This window comes from Neolamprologus multifasciatus, chromosome 14 (assembly GCF_963576455.1).
Source record: "Neolamprologus multifasciatus chromosome 14, fNeoMul1.2, whole genome shotgun sequence".
Taxonomy (NCBI): domain Eukaryota; kingdom Metazoa; phylum Chordata; class Actinopteri; order Cichliformes; family Cichlidae; genus Neolamprologus; species Neolamprologus multifasciatus.
In genome coordinates, this window is record NC_140452.1 from 27,714,564 (window position 1) to 27,732,712 (window position 18,149).

Consider the following 18,149-nt stretch of genomic DNA (forward strand, 5'->3'; position numbering starts at 1 on the left):
CCACCATCTCCTCATTAAACGACTGGCGACCTGTAGCCTTGACCCCCATCGTAAGCAAATGCTTCGAGAAGCTTGTCAGGGACTTCATCTGCTCTGCACTACCTGACTCACTGGACCCTCTACAGTTCGCATACCGCCACAACAGGTCCACTGATGATGCCATAGCCCTGACACTACATACTGCCCTGTCACACCTGGAGAAGAGAGACACGTATGTGAGAAGTTTGCGGATGACACTACAGTGGTGGGTCTTATCACCAACAGTGATGAGACGGCTTACAGGGAGGAGGTCAGTGCCCTGACCCACTGGTGTCAAGACAACCATCTCACCCTCAACGTCGCAAAGACAAAGGAGTTGATAGTGGACTTCTGGAGGTGCAGAGAAGTACACACCCCCATCACCATCAACGGCGCTCCTGTGGAGAGAGTGAGCAGCTTCCGCTTCCTTGGTGTACATCTGGCTGAGGATCTTACGTGGTCAGTACACATAAACAAAACAGTGAAGAAGGTGCAGCAGCGCCTCTTCTTTCTCAGGAGACTGAAAAGATTTGGCATGAGCCCCTGCATCCTCAGGACCTTCTATCACTGTGCCATTGAGAGCATCCTCACTGGATGCATCACCACTTGGTATGGCAACAGAACCGCTTACAACCGCAAAGCTCTCCAGAGAGTAGTGCGGTGCTCTGAACGGATAATTGGAGGTGAGCTTCCCTCCCTCCAAGACATCTACAGGAAGCGGTGCCTGAGGAAAGCGGGGAGGATCATCAAGGACTCCAGTCACCACAGCCATAAACTGTTCAGAGTACTTCCATCAGGAAGGAGGTTCTGCAGTATCCGGTCCCGTACCAGCAGACTGAGAGACAGCTTTTTCCATCAGGCCATCAGACTGCTGAACACATCATAGACACCTCACCTTCACTATTGGAACTTCAACATTATCCACTACATACTGTACATTAATGTCACTGTTTTGCACATGTCTCAACCAACTCTGTATATTTTATTTTATTGTTTACTCTATTTAATTTGTAAAATATGTACACACACACACACACACACACACGTAGAAAAACATATTTAGTATACACATCCAGTAATGCATATACTATTTTCACTCACATGTACTGTACCAGTGTACCTGCACATGTGATGTGACAATAAAAGTGATGTGATTTGATTTAGTAATGGTTAATCATGTGATGTTATTATAAAGTATTAGTAAGTGCTTAAATCATCAGTTATAAAGCATTACTCCTTCTTGGTATGTAATTAATAAATAACACATCCCTGTTTCCTGTGGGGTTGTTCTGAGAGTGTGGGGTAGCTGGCATATTGATGTGGATTATCCTTTCCCTGTTAACTGTTGCAAGAACTTACCTGGCATTTCTGGCAATAAGTCAAACTCATTCTTGGTGGGTGTTTGACTTAACCAGGGCTGTCCTTGGTCACTGGTTCTGTTCGCAATTTTTATTTGCAAAATTTGTAGGTGCAACCAAGGACTGGATGGTTTCAGTGGCCTCGGGATTTTATATCTGCTCCTTGTGCATGATGTGTCATCTTGCTGTCCACTCCAGATGGGGGACAAGAATTTAAGCATCTCAGGGTCTTGTTTATGAGTGAGGAGAGAGTGGAGTGGGAGCGTGACAGGCAGATTGGTGCAGTGCCAGCAGTAATGCGTACTGTCCTCTTGTGGTAAAGAGAGACCTGAGCATGAAACCAAAGCTGTATATTTACCAGATGATCTATGTTCCCAACTTCATCTATGGTCACAAGCTCTTGGTAGTACTGAAAGAAGACAATGTTGATCAAAGAGCAGAAATGAGCTTTCTGTGAGGCTCAGAATAGAGCCGCTTCTACTCCATGTCAAAAGCAGCAAGTTAAGGTGGTTCAGGCATGTGAGTGGGTGTAGGTTGGGCAAGGTGAAGTGTTGCATTGGGAGGAGACCACGGGGCAGACACAGGACACATGATAGAAATTACATCTCTTTGCTGGCATGGGGAGACCTCATTTCCAGTGTTCCCCTGGATGAGCTGGAGGAGGTAGACAGAGAGACTGAGACTGAAGCAACAGGAAATGGATGAATTTTTATGTTGTAGTTGTTGCCAACTACTGGGGAATAAATTCATTTACTTTATGAATCTGGTTTATGAATATGGGTCTTAGGAGGTTAATTTGATTTAAATGTTTTAAACAGCAACATATCTGTTAATTGTGAAGCCAAAGAAATGTTTTTAAAAAGGAAATGAGACAGCTAAAGTCAGCTAATCACAGTCTGAGGAATATGGACCCAAACACAGACTCTCAGGCAATGTAGGTAAAAGTAAAAATTGACCTTTATTTGAGGCAAAAGTCCATAAGGTGCAAATATCCAATAGAACAGGGGTAGGCAACTCCAGGCCTCAAGTGCCGGTGTCCTGCAGGTTTTAGATGTGTCCTTGATCCAACACAGCTGATTCAAATGGCTAAATTACCTCTTCAACATGTCTTGAAGTTCTCCAGAGGCCTGGTAATGAGCTAATCATTTGAGTCGGGTGTGTTGACCCAGGGTGATATCTAAAACTTGCAGGACACCTGCACTCGAGCCCTGGAGTTGCCTACCCCTGCAATAGAAGATATTGTTTATACACGTATACATATATGCGTGGATGTAGGAGGTAGAGCAGGTCATCTATTAGGTCATCTGTAGGGCGATCATGGCTCAAGAGTTGGCAGTTTGTCTTGTAATCGGAAGGTTGCCGGTTCGAGCCCCGGCTCCGACAGTCTCGGTTGTTGTATCCTTGGGCAAGACACTTCACCCGTTGCCTACTGGTGGTGGTCTGAGGGCCCGGTGGCGCCAGTGTCTGGCAGCCTTGCCTCTGTCTGTGGCTACAATGTAGCTTGCCATCACCAGTGTGTGAATGGATGAATGACTGAATGTAGTGTAAAGCGCTTTGGGTTCCACAGGGACTAAGTAAAGCGCTATACAAATACAGGCCATTTACCATCTATTAATTGGATGGTTGGGAGTTCAATCCCTGGCTATTCTAGTCTTTATGCCAAATATCCTTGGGCAAGATACTATGCATCCATTGGGGTTAAATAGAAGGCACTAAATCATAGCATAGAGAGAAGCCCTTACATGAATGGGGTGTGAAAGAGACATGTTGTATAAACTGCTTTGAGTGCTCAGGTAAAGTAGAAAAGCGCTATATAAGAACCAGTCCATTTATCTCTCACATATGGACTCTATACTCAGACCAAGTCCTTTTGCACTGCTTCAATGCACTTTGCTCCCCACTGTGTGCCTTTCTCTTGTTTTGTATATATTCCTGAGTTTATTATCTGAGCGAACCGTTCATATTGATGTGGACATCATTAATTCCTAGCTTTTATTTATTTCTTGTGCAGTGCTTTGTGACTATATGTCTGTGAAAGGTGTTTTATGAATAAACTTTTCTTACTTACTTACAGATACAGGTCAAACTGGACCTGATAAATAGATTACAAAAAATATGTCAAGGCAGATGAGCCTGATTATGAAGAAAAAGAAGAACAAGAGACTAATATGGGTCACATCTGTTGGCATTTTATCCCAGTAAAGGGTGCCTATGGCTAGTAGGCTTCACCCCTGCACATACACTCAAACAATTTCTGTTCACCTCCTCCTTTCCGAGAGGTTCTAAAAGTGCACACTTCATTTTCAGTTACACTCAAAAATAAATCACACAATTACAGAAGAAGATGCACCCTCAATCACACACAGTTTCAAAAATTAGACACTCATCGCAATTCAGCTGCTTTGGCTGTGTGTGTTCTATTATTTCTCACTTCTTTTCCACTTTTCCCTAGTACTCTTTGGAAACCTTTGCTCAGGGAAGCTAAATCTGTAATCAGCTTAGTCGTGTTGATGCATCAGACATTTTTAATCAGCGGTATTGAAAAGAGCAGCTCAGCACTAAGGCGCTTGGCAAAAGCAATGCGCTGAGAGGACAGGATAGACGGATGAGGAGAGAAGTGTGCACACACACACACACACACACATATGTGTGTGTGTGTGTGTGTGTGTGTGTGTGTGTACATATAATGCAAAACATCTTTGCATCTTTTGAGAAAAGCATTATTACTTTTTTATAATGACTTAAGAGGACCTTTTCATAAAATGAGAGTAAAAAGAGTTAAACTGGAATGACTGTAGGTTAACATAGTAACTAACTAAATGTAACATAAATGAACACCATTTTATATAACAGCTTTTCTGTATACAAAAATATAAATGCTTAGAAAAAGAAGACAGCAGACTTGCTGTTTACTTTTTCTCATTACCTGTCCCAGTAACCACGTGGAATGAATAATAATAAAAAAAAAAATTAATGAAAACTAAAGAGTGAACATGTGCAAGTTTAGATATGCTATGGTTGCATTTTCTTTTGTTAGATACTAAGTTGCACTCCTCCCTCACTAAGCAAAAAGGAGAAATATTCATATAATAATCATTCCCAAATCCCTCACACTCATTTCAAATTTTATCACATATCTGAAAAAATATTCCTTTGAAGTAAAGAGAGTCAACAGCAAGTGAAGCATATGCCTCTTTGTACTGTAAATTCAGAAGGAAGTTAGGACCACCACAGCAAAACACCTTCTCTCTAGCTTCAAACAGCTTCTTGGGGATCCAATTTTACTCTTAGACTAAAATTATTCAGCACTAATGTTTTACGTAAACACTATATGTGTGTGTGTGTGTGTGTGTGTGTATGTATATATATATATATATATATATATATATATATATATATATATATATATATATATCATCATAATCATCATCACCTTTATTTATAAAGTACTTTAAAACAACCACAGCTGACACAAAAGTGTCACAAAGTGGGTATATATGTATATGAGTGCTGTAAGCGTTAATCTCTATAATATATATATATATATATATATATATATATATATATATATATATACATACATATATATATTAGGGGTGCAACGATACACAAAATTCACGGTTCGGTTCGATTCGATACTTTGGTGTCACGGTTCGATATTTTTTCGATACAAAAAAAATGTTCATGCCTTTTTAATTTGTCATTTATTAAATTTTCACGGCACATTATGCACCACATCTGTGCGTTCATCATTTGTTTGAAGCCAGCTCACCTCCTACAACCACTTTTTCGAGAATACGCGCTTCTTTTGTGGTTCGGACTCCTCTGACATTTCTTTGGAGGTGGAGGAACACCAAAGTAATTGCTTAAAGGAGCTTCTTCGACATCTTTAAGAGTTCTAAACAAATGTCTGTCCTCCTCCTCAAAATCTTATGTATGCAAACACGCGTTGCAACTTCTTATCTTGTGCGCGTTTTTTATTTTGACAGCGAATGCGCACCTGCGGACCACTTATGTGCAGCCCTGGTTATTTAGCTCGTCATATTGCAGCCACAGAAATTCTTTTGTCCATGAAACCATAAAGCTGCACTTTATTTTTGCCTTATAGTCTGATTTGTCATAACTTTTCCATTTTGTGGTAAGCTTTTCTTTGGCTGTCATTTCTTCACCCTGACCTGTCTTATTTGGCTGAGCAGAACTAAAATATATATCCTGCTGCTTTTACACACGCACTCCACATAATGCTCAGCGATTCTCTGCGCGATCAACCTCTCACATGTTTAAGCTGCGGGAGATTTCACTTGTCATGTTTGCATAGTAAGCTAACTTACTTGATAAGCTTAGCTTGATAAGACGATGTCAGAGGAATTGGTGCGCAAATTATCATCACTCACCAATCAGTGCTGTCGCTCTCTATACACAGTTCACGTGATTGCAAAGTGAAAGCAAAAAACAAGCGCAAAAAACAAGCGCAAATTCAAATGCGATTTCAATATGTCACATATTGACAGTGGCTCACCGATGCCAATGACATAATTACCCAGCTACATTTCCGAAAGAATGCAAAAGCATTGACATATATTTTTCCTTCCTACTATAGGCCGACGGGCAGGGCAGAGATAGATTTTGGTAGCCCGACTGGAAAAATCGCTAGCCCCGGGACGTCGGGCTAGCGATTTTGTGAGTCCTGTATCTGATTGAGGAATCACTCATCTTTAGAAAAGAGAGTTTATTACAGAGAAATGGCTCTTTCCAAAATAAAAGCTATACTATACGCTTCTTCTGGGCTATATTCTCAGCAGCATTTTAAACATATCAGGTCCCCATAAGGAGAATCATGTGCTAACGGCTGTCTAAATGACTCGGGTAAAGTTTGTAGCATGCGTGCTTGTTGTTTTTGTCTGCTTCCACTTGTCTTTGCACTAGGATGATGTCGGCGAGAATGTGCAGTCATATTCGTTGTGTTCCCACTAGTGTTGTCAGCGTAAATCTCGTTGAAATGACGTTAACGCCACAACACGGCAAATCTCCGTTAACGAGCTACCGCGGATCGCCCTGTGCGTGGGGCTGGACGGCCAACACGTTAACGAGCTAACTGCGCTAACACACTAGTTTCCACCCATGTAATTGAGCATTGCTGGCACATCCAACATACTGTTTTACTTTAGTCCATGACGCGCTTACCTTCAGGGTCATACATCACATGAAAACCAAAATAGTTCCAAACGCCAGATCTGAATGAGGATAGGGGAGGTTCAATTTGCCATGTTGCAAGGAGAACTTAGCTTCTGTCTCGCTAGCTTGCCCTGCGCTCAGTGAATCTGCGTTCGACTACTCTGCCTAGGCTGCACTGTCGAGCGCAGATCCACTGAGCGCTCAACACAGACAGCACCGTCAGAAGGAAAGTTGATAAAATAAATTAAAAACTTTGTATTATTTGATACATATGCGTATCGAACCGAAAGCACTGTATCGAATGGTTCAATATCGATACGAGTATCGTTGCACCCCTAATATATATATATATATATATATATATATATATATATATATATATATGTGTGTGTGTGTGTGTGTGTATGACGTTTAGTATTAATCTATTATTATATACAGGGCAGCTGTGGCTACAACTGTAGCTTGCCTCCACCAGTGTGTGAATGCGAGAGTGAATGAATAGTGGTATAGTAAAGCGCTTTGGCTGCCTTGAAAAGTGCTATATAAATCCAATCCATTATTATTATTATTATTATTATCATTATTATTACATATTATATCATTAATATATTAATAATTAGGTAAATGGCTGGCAGTGGACAGATGCATTGTTAGTGGTGGTTACACCCTCTGCAGTAAACAGGAAGTCTGTTGTAGCACAAGATGGCTGATCAACTTGTTTCACTAATTGATCTAAACAAGGCCTTTTGTAAAGGGTACAGTACCCTTGGTAGTTTTTTCTTGAAACAGCAACTCTAATCTGCACATTTCAACTTTTTTCTCTAAAAAGAATTACGACTTTAATCTTGAAATTTTGACTTTATTTTCAAAATGGTCAGTCTTATTGTTTTTCTTAATGTGGCCCTAATACGTCTTTATATTAAACTGGCATATAGTGGAGGAAAATATATTTTTGTTCATATGTGTATTGGGATGGGAGTCTTGTCACTCCTTGTCTTTCTGTAAAAGTCACCACATGCTAGTGTTCTCTCCTTCTACTCATAAAAAGCCCATTGAAAGCTCGCTCCCTCTTCTTGTATCGTTCATTGTGACCAAATTCTGTCTCATTTTGATAGTATTCAGTCATTCATTATACTCACGTGACAATTTTTTTTCCCACAATTTCTTTTCTTATTCAGTCACTTTGTGTACATGGTTTATTTTTTGTTTTTTAGTGTGCATGCCAACACTTTCTTTTTATTGATTGCACTGTCCACAGCATGCTTCAATTCAGTTTTATTTATATAGCACCAAATCACAACAACAGTTGCCTCAAAGCGCTGAATCCTGTAAGGTAAAGAATCTACAATAATAATAATAATTAATAAATAATAAATACAATAGAGAGAAAACTTCCTGCCCTATCTCTATATGTTTCAATGCAACCATTGCCAACCTCTTCCTGTATCTCCTTCTTTCTTTCTGTTTCTTTTTAGCTGTCTGGATTTGTCCTTCATGTAATCACCTGTCTAATTTGAATGATGGCCTTCTCTGTCTCATCTGACAGCCGAGGTCAGACTCAATCTCACTTTGCCATGGTGTTAAATAGTATTTTCTGCATAACTCTAAGGGATGTCTGAAATGCCTCTTGTTATGCGATTAACCAGTTGAGCAATCCTTTCATAGGCATGCCAGTCATGGATATGGGTATACATCCTGACAATTCTTGAAGTTATTTCAGATTTATGATGTAAGGTATAGGAGACATTGGGATAAATGCTTAACTTTTCTAGTTCATGTGAACATGATCCATTTTGTTTCTAGCAAATATATAGCTGAAATTATACATGTCTGGAAGATAAATCTGTTGATTTTTTCATTAAAAAAAACTTTAACACTAGGAGAAAAAAAATCCTCAAATCAAGAATAATTTATTTCTTTAACTAGAAACTGGTGAATTGCTAGCCTCACAAGGTCTTTTAGTTGACTAATGAAAAACATTCCTCATTAATATTAGAACCACCAAGGAGGTCCTTTTGTCCCATTGGCATTTTAAAAATTGCTAAAACTCTGTTAAAATAAAACCCCATGAACTTCCGCTTCCGGCCGATGGAGTAAGTAGCAGCGAAAGGCAGCTCCGCCAAGATTTTTGATTATCCAAGCCTCCTGGGACACATATTGACTTGGATTTTGACCAAGATTCAGCTGTACAAACTCCTCCTGAACAAAGCGAGTCATGCAGAGTAGTCGGAAATACAAGCAAAAAACTTTGTCGTCAATTTCTGCTACATCTGGCGGCAAAGAGCTACAACACGACATGGCGGACGAGAACTCACCAATCTCCGTGAGGATCCTTCGGAGCGAATTGCAAGCCTACTGAGACGGTATGATGAACAATATCAAAACGCAGATAGAGAATATGCATGAAAACTTACGTGAGGACATTTCCTCGCTAAGAGAAGAAGCTAAAGCAGACACCAATAAGCTTCGACATGAGCTATCACAGAAAATAGAGGCACTGCACGAAACTTATGCAGAAACAACAAGTATACAGAAGGACATGGAGCGGGCCCTCTGCGACACTACAGACAGGTTAACAGCCTTGGAGAAAGATCACGAGACCCTAAAGAAAAATTACAACAAGCTACACGACAAATGCCTGAATTTAGAAAATAGAAGCCGCAGAAAAAATTTGCGTGTGGTGGGCATTAATGAGGACGCAGAGGGGGGAAACCCCAGCCGTTTCATGGCAGAGTTTTTCTCAGAAGTGCTCGGGAAAGAAAACAATGATTCGCTTATTATAATAGACCGAGCCCACAGAACCCTCGACCCGAAACCACGGACAAGGGAGCGCCCAAGAGCCATGATAGTCTGCCTGTACTACTACACCGACAGAGAGAAGATTCTGCGATTGTCCAGGGAAAAAGGCCGCCTCTTCTACAAAGGATCACCTGTACACATCTTCCCTGACATGAATCCCGAGGTCAGCAAACTTCATTCAACCCCGTGAAAGGGAAACTGCGGAATGCTGGCATCCCGTACAGTCTGTACTACTCCGCGAAGCTGACTATAACGGTGAACAACGCCAAGCACTCATTCACAGATCCGCGCGAAGCAGACAAGTTCGTCAGTACCCACGTCCAGAGTCCAGCCACATCTACCGACAAGGAGGGATAGTGGGTGCCATCTCTACAAACAACATAACCCAGGTGGGAATAGTATATAATAATAGACAATCTTAAGGAGTTTAGTGGTAAGTCTGATGTCTACAGCCTGTAAAAAGCTGGACAAAAAGTGTTTTTCTTTTCTTTTCTATTTGCAGCTCAGTTTTGCTGCAAATGAAGAAAGGGTTCTGGTTTGAGTTCATGAGGTTGTTCTTTAGTTTGGTTCAAGGAAGTTGTGAATTTCAGAGGATCACATTTAGAAAGCTCAGAGTAAGATCCATCAACCATTTAGTAACAGTTAATAACTATTGGCACCTCTACTGAAAGAGTGCCACAAAATCTTGTTAACTTTGTAACATGGAACTGTAGGGGACTCAGAGGACCAGTGAAATGAGGAAACATTTTAGCTCACTTAATAAAAGTAAATGCGGAAATCCAATGAGATGTGGGACCACAGCTGCACAGGTACAGGTAAGGGTCTCAGTAATCCAGCTGGATGTAAACAAGGTGTTAGTTATTTTGTGTTCTGTTTTCAGAACACGCTCCCACATACTCTGCAAATCTTTGACCAAAGATGGCCACCAAAACAGCCTCTGATGGAATGTTAGAGTTCTCTGGAACCTGGGATGACAGGTGAATTTGGCTGTGGCTCCCCAATGCAGTAGCTGAGATCTGGTGGAAAGTGGGATGAAAAAACGGTAAGGAGTCCCACTATCTGGATCTGGTTTATTTCCCAGGTTATACAGGATTCCATGAGGCTGTGCCGTGGGGGAGTCCAAGACTGAAAACTGACAGGAGAGAGCAAAGCACCAAAATGTTTGCTTTTTTAGAGTTGGTAACACCTGTTGATGATGCAGGTTTCCTGAGCTCACAGCTTCCTAGCTCACAGTGTCATTTGATAATAAAGTGTGTGAAATCTTTATTTCAGTATCCAGCACTTGGGTTTTGTTCTTAGCAGCCTTGGAACTTTTCATTCTTCTGGAATTCCCATTTCATTTTCCTAGTTTTGTTAAGTAAATAATAACACAGTGGAATATGTCATTTCTTTGTAGCTTATCTGTTAAATTTAAGAAACTTTTGTGTGGTGCATTTATGTGTGAGTGTGTACGTGTGTGATATGTCTAACCTGACATGCTTTGTATTTTGGGGATACATTTGTTCAAGAGCTGACATTCTTTAGCTCTCATCATCTTTTTTCTGGATGGTTGCAGTTCAGTTTGACATACTCCTGCTCTTCAAGGCTAAACACAGGCCACTTAGTTCCTTCAGACCCTGAATTTCTGTAAAAAAAAAAAAAAAAATCAAAGCAATTCTGAGGGGGAATCAAGCCCCGGCCATCTGGTCATGCTTACTTTGCTCGTGCTTACTTTGCTCAAGCTAAGTTGGCCCAGTGTTTCATAAACTTCTTAGACATATTAACTTCCTGTTTTCTGTTTTCTTCATCCCAGAGATGTATTTTGAGGCATTCCAAGAACAAGTTCTGTTTCATAGCCATGTATAATGCCCATCCACTCTGGCCAAGGATTGATTGATGAGTGGTGGTCAAATAAATAAACAAAAGTCTCACCACCGTGTTGACATAGCCTACAAAGGGTAAATAATACAGACACATTCATTTCAGATTATCCTTCATCTCACTCTCCCTACCATCATCTGTCACACCAATTCGTTTGCTGTCCTTCACTATATCCATTTAACCCTAGAAGTTTGTTATATAAAACCACCAGTATATTATCATTTTAGTGAGACTGTTTGTGACTGCATTATTGCATCTGACAAGTTCAACTTTATTACATTTTATTAGAAGTTAATTCTGAAATTATCGTTAAAAATTAGCTGTATACAAATCTTAATTTATCCATAGTTAAACATAATAACTCTCCTGAGTGAATGGAAAGGCCATGACAGTTTTTAATTTCAATATAATAATGTGTGAATTCTAAGAAATGTGTTGAAATGAGTAAGAAGGGGGTAATCATGTATGAGTCTGTCATATAGCTCAAAACCACAGTTATGGGATCAGTGCCAGAACCAAACAAACAAAAACCCAATAATAGTTTTCTGAATAATATAATTATTCAGATATGTACACGATGAATCCCAACCATAAAAAAAAAAGCCACAGTGTGGTGATTTTTACAGAAAGGCATGCAGACATGGCCACCACCACCCCATTTTAATTGTGCATACAGCACTACAGCAAGGGTGCATTTTACACATTAATAATCATTTAAAATGAACCTAGGCAACTTCTCTTTTTTATTAGGCCTGACTTAGTAAGAACTGCAACCTCCTCTCCAACATCGTCAAGGCATTCCTTGCTAATATACTAAAGGAGTTATTAACAACTTTTCACATTCCATTTTCTACTTCACAGGTTGGCCAAGGTGGTGAGGAAGAGGAAAATCATCTGTCACAATGACAAATCACTGAAGCTTGTGTACTTGGAGATACAAGCTGTGTTTCCACACAGAGGATTAATTATTCAGTTAGCAGTAGTTTCTGCAGCAATCATGGTAACCACTATGTTGTGGGGTGTGGTTTGTGGCTCAGCTGCAGGGGAGGGGTGGAGCAGTGGGTTTAGGGTGTAGGCTGGTGTCATGCCTTCACTATTTTAGTAGGTTGCCGGGACCTGACAGCGTGGTGTGGAGCAATGAACGTAAGTAGAAAGCTGCTCTCATAAAAGCAAAGGAAAACAGTGCAAATAAATTAGCTCTCATTGGATCAGCTTATGGAGATAAATTTAAAGCATGACTCTACTTGAATATTTCAGAACAAATGGCAGTGTGTTGAGGCTATTCGGTGCTCACAGTTAACTGTCCTAGGGTGTGGTGTACTCAGAAAAAAAATGTCTGCTGTTTGTCTCCTGCTTTGCCTCTTCAATCTCAGATATTTTTCTACATGGCTACATTTTCTATGAGTTTTCGGATTGTGTTTTAAAGTAACTTTAAAAACAGCCTGTAAATGTAGACCCAGGGTACACAACAAATCAAACAGGCCCATACTAGGTTTACTAATTGTACGCTTGTTGTACTCTTTAAAACTGTCAATAGGCATTCTTGCACATTTTAGTTTATAACCTCTGGACATAGTATGTGTGAGTGCAAATATATTTGTAAATGGTAATGGCCTGTATTTATATAGCGCTTTTACTAGTCCCTAAGGACCCCAAAGCGCTTTACACATCCAGTCATCCACCCATTCATGCACACATTCACACACTGGTGATGGCAGCTACATTGTAGCCACAGCTGCCCTGGGGCGCACTGACAGAGGCGAGGCTGCCGGACACTGGCGCCACCAGACCCTGTGACCACCACCAGTAGGCAACGGGTGAAGTGTCTCGCCCAAGGACACAACGACCGAGACCGTCCAAGCCGGGGCTCAAACCAGCAACCTTCCGATTACAAGGCAAACTCCCAACTCTTGAGCCACAATCGCCCCTGTGGAGATTGTGGCTCAATGTAGCCGGAGGCGATCGTGGCTCAAGAGTTATTCATTTAACAATAAATTACATTGTATTAATTTATTGTTAAATTTTTTTTTTTTTTTAAATGGAATAGTTAAATGACTTGAGCCCAGTGCCCTGTGTTAAAGGTGACTGCCTGTGCAGTCCATGCACACCGGTGCAGACCCCAGACATTATTTTGAATTGGAAGACCAGTGGTAAAGGGTCACAGGGTCATCCTTCAACCTGCTCACATTAGCTGTCAGCATCCTCTATTTGACATATGTACCATATCCATATGTTCATCCTGTTCACATCGAATGATGAGACTTCCTGCATACAATTGTTTAAATGTCAAAAGTTTTTTCTTCATAACAGTTCAACCCTTTATTGACATCGAGTTACTGAGAATTCACTGTCTGAGGGTAAATACAACAGTGCATGCAGACAAAAAAAGTATGTATAACTGAAAGAGGAATACATTTTTTGTCAAATACAGTGATAATTTTGATTTATGATTATGTTTTATTGCTTTAGAAAGAGCAACTCTATCTGTAATTGTTAAGCAATTTGAATTAGGCGTGTTACCAAGTGTAATTCAAAGGGAAATCTAGGCCTGACTTTTTTTTTTTATACATGTTATGCACAGTTGGATTAACAATTAACAATGCTTTACTGGGACTCTGATATATTGGCACAACAGGCACCGACACACGCCACGTCTCCTTTCTGTCTGGTAAATTTACATAAATAGCCCAACTTTGTAGAAGACGGGCCTCTTCAGTCCATCAGTAGGTTAAAGTTATAACCAATAACATGAGCAGGAACAAATAATTACAGCGGAGTATAATCCCACTTGCATTATGACAAGACACCAGTTTATCTGTGGAGAAAAAAGCACAAGAACATCATGATGATGTTATTTCACAAAGAATCGTTTGCCTTTAGTTTACACGTGTGTGTGTGTGTGTGTACTGTTAGATGTTTCTCTTTGTTTTTGTCCTTTCATTTTTCCAATAAAAAAATATTTAATCGTCCTGCTACGTGGTGTATGATTACACAGTAAGTTTAATTGTGGAGGTGTATCAGTATTATTCACCCTTGTGTGAGCTATGCTCAGAGAAGTGATGACTGACCCTCCTCTCCTCCCACTTAGACCTCCAAAACTTAGGTGAAACACGAGGGGAGCAAGGCAGAATAAAACTCTCCTCCACAAGCTAAACGCCTTCCTAACAAAACCTGATGTAATGCCTCCTACTTCAAATAACTACAGTAATGGTTAACAAATGTACACTATCTTCCGAAGTGTTACATATTAACTGGTTAATAATTGAAGGACTTCTTCTTTGGAAATAGCCCTATATCCCAGCAACAATTATTTCTTCTAAGAGATGGCTGATGTATCTTCCTCAAATCCTCCAGACCAGCAAACTGGCAACATTTCGGTTATTATACGCGTTCACACTTGGTGGTGACCAGTTAATCAAATAGATCTGAGTAGCACCACCTGACTGTAGATCACCCTCTTTATTCCTACAGAAGCACTTACTTTTTCAGAGACGGCTTCATTTTTTTTAAGTAAATAATGACACTGTGGAATGTGTAATTTTTTTTTTACTTCATCTGAGGTTATATTTAAGATTCATTTTAAACCTGCCAAATTTAAAGAAAGTATACTTTCATTTAGACTATATATAGAGTGATCTTTATATATGTGTCATGCATGTATGTGTGTAGGTGTTTGTGTATCCAACCTGACACGCTTTGGACTTTTGGGATAAATTTGCTCCAGAGCTGACATTCTTTGGCTTTCATCATTGTCTTTTCTTCTGGATGTTTATAATTCAGTGTGACATACTTCTGCTCTTGAACAGTAAACACGGGCCACTTAGCTCCCTCAAGGCCTGGATTTCTGAAACAGACAATAAATCAGTTCTAAGAATCATTAGGGTCTTCACACTAGTTGAGTGAGTGTCTGACCATCTGGTTATGCTTACCCTGTACGAGCAAAGTTGGCCCAGTGTTTCATAAACTTCTTGGTCATATTAACTTCCTCCTTTGTGTATCCCAGAGATGCATTCAGAGGCATTCCGAATACAAATTCTATCTCATACCCATGCATAACACCCATCCACTCTGGCCAGGGATTGATTGATGAGTGGTGATCAAATAAATATACAAAAGGCTTACAACCATGTTGAGAAAGCCTGTAAAGTGTAAATAACAGAGAGATATTATTATATTACAACAGGTTAGCTCAAGATGGATGAAACATAACAGAAAAATAAATAAAGTGGTTCATACAAACTGAGGAAAAAACACAAAAAAAATGCAGAAACATTGTTAGTGTTGGTAATTGTCATTTTTATACTGGTTTGCAGTTTTCAACTATTAGTAAGGTGGCATTTCTTTAAACCAGCTCTATTTGTCAGTGTTTTGTCAGGATTTGTTTGCAATAATCGCAAGAACATAAGAGTTGACTCTTGTTCTTGTTCTTAGTCTCTAGATGTTGTGAGAATTGCGGTTTGTTGCAGCAGCTTCCGTAGTTAAGTGTGTTTTGCGGTTTTATTCATAGTTTCTTTCTTGTCCTTTTTTTAGATTTCAGTTTTTACAAACCATGGATCTTAGTCGTCTTTTTTGTAATTTTATGGTCCTCACTGTCTTTTTTACATTTGTCATGATGAGGGGTAACACTGAGTGGAATGGCTCTGTGTTTCTATACACTCAGGACCTGGCACTCTCACACTCAGGATCTGGCACTTTCAAAAACAACACTGCTGCCTGTAGCTAGACTGGTCATCCTGCAGGAACTCAAAAGGTGACGTAATCGGTGCCAGGCCAGAGTAAGAATATAATCAAGGAGAAGGAAACATAAACCCTCCTTTCCACCGGTCATCATAGAGAATGTGAGGTCTCTGACTAAAAAAGTGGATAACTGGTAAGTCATCAGAGTAATCGGCAGTATCGGGAGCGCAGTGTATTATGCTTTACAAAGGTACCTGGACCGCACCACCACAGTATCCCACTTTTTCATAGTTTGGCTGACAAAGACGCCAAGCTGAGCAATAAGAAGAAAAGATGGAGAGATTGCAGCGTTTGTTAATAAATGGTGATGCAATCCAGGACATGTTATTTTGAAGGAATCTCTCTGCTTGCCAGACATTGCACTTTTAGCTTACAGTACTGCTCATATTATCTACGATGAGAATTCTCCGCTATATTAATACGTGTTTATGTAGCAGCTGATGGGTCAGCAGCATGTGACATCACACACGGGACTTTCACTGACCTAAAGCATAAACCCCCAGAGCCTTTCATCACCATCACTGGCGGTTTCAACCATATCCGTCTAGCCTCCACTATGCCAACTTTACAGCAGTATCTGGTCCGCAAAACATGGAAAAATAAAACTTTGGATCTTCTGCACGCAAACATGCAGGATGTATATAAAGCCACTGCCCTCGCCAACTATGTAGATCAGACCAAAAGCAGGTCCTGTTAACATCTCAGTATGTTCTTGCAGTTCTAAGACTTCCTGTTGCCACCAAGCCTGTGAGAAGAAGTCTGGAGTCAGGGAGCCAGTGAGACTACATACTGGGACATGCTGAATGAAAAGTAGAGGATCTTCAGGCCTGGGAACAAGGAAAAGTTGAGAAACCTACACCATGATCTAAAGGCAGGGCTGAGAAAGTGTAAAGATACCTACAGAGAGAAGCTGGAAACAAAACTCCAGTTGAATAATTTCAAACAATTGTAGAGAGGGATGCAGCTGATCACTGGCCTCAATCAAAGAGATCAACAGCAGCAGGAGGGCAGCATGGATACAGTCAATGAGCTACATGTGTTTTACAACAGGCTGAGTACTAGACCTCTGTTGATCTCTTCACACAGCACCAATCTAACTACACCACCACAGTGACTTCATCAAGGCAAAGCTGCAGGCCTTGATCGCATCAGTCCCAGGGTCCTGAAGTCCTGCGCTGCCCAGCCGTCTGCCATCCTGCCCTTCAGCCTGCCACATCTATTACAACTGTGGTCTTCTTCTTTTTGTCAGCCATAACTATCTGGTTGGCTGGCCAGCAGCTGCTTGTCAATGTGGAAGTCAAAGTCCCAAAGGACCTCGGTCTTGACTACTTAGGTCTTGTTCTGCTGGCATGATCAGAGCCTCTGTGTTGTCCATTAAGCTGGCTTTTTCTAGTCACTGTGGATGGAACCCTTCATGGACTGTGTGGAGTTTTTGTGTCTTGACATCAGTCTTATCTATCTTCTTCTGTGACCACCTTTTTATTTCAGTGTGTTATCTGACCTGGCGCATATGGATTGTTACCTTTGATCTTATTCTTACCATTGCGTAAAAGAAAAAGAAATCAGTTTTAATATTACCTTGATTCTCCCCAATATTTATTTTTTAAGCACATATGTTGTAAAGTGGAGTGATGAAAAATACATGGAAAAACATTCCCGATATATTCATAACCATTTTTCTTGTGCTTACCAGAAAAAGTCTCATAACAAATATTCACACACAATCTCACCATTGCAGCACCTTTTTTTTAAGTTAACATTTAAATGTATTCATTGCTTTACTACCGTTACTGTAAGATACTACTATACAATAGTATCTTGAACAAATCTCACCTTGTTTGATTTAGCATGCTACTGTATGTTCTTAAAAAACAACTACCAATACAATTCTGAGACTTTAATTAGTCATTTTTGAGTTTATTAACTGTGACTAAAAAATATGATCAATAAGAATTGCTCATTACCTGTGAGCAAAGTCGAGCACTGGACAAATGAACATTTGATCTCCAACAAGACTACATAGAGAGTCACGGTTTTTCACCCTGTTGTCCTCATCTGTCCAATCCGTGTAATGGAAAATGGCTGCATCTCTCGTGACATAACTCGCAGTATCCATTGCAAGCGTCACTCCTGCCAAGAATTCATTTCTAGTGATGAGACTCTGACCGGTGATATTAAATCCGGGGACTGCATAAACAACAA

The 18,149-nt window shown here is 40.3% G+C and overlaps 1 protein-coding gene across 3 annotated transcripts in view; it reads right to left on the reverse strand.

The window, feature by feature from the left end:
• Positions 1-13,485: 13,485 nt before the first annotated feature.
• LOC146504234 (acetylcholinesterase-like) overlaps positions 13,486-18,149 on the reverse strand; it is an 18,680-nt gene continuing 14,016 nt past the window's right edge. For all 3 annotated transcript variants that reach the window (XM_085130441.1, XM_085130440.1, XM_085130442.1), the window contains 4 exons: positions 17,912-18,149; positions 15,140-15,349; positions 14,897-15,054; positions 13,486-14,025 (listed from right to left, as the gene is read on the reverse strand). The exon at positions 17,912-18,149 is cut by the window's right edge and continues 73 nt beyond it. In XM_085130441.1, the coding sequence (XP_084986567.1) occupies positions 13,931-14,025; positions 14,897-15,054; positions 15,140-15,349; positions 17,912-18,149 (701 nt within the window). In that variant the 3' untranslated portion in view covers positions 13,486-13,930. The remainder of the gene's footprint in view (positions 14,026-14,896; positions 15,055-15,139; positions 15,350-17,911) is intronic.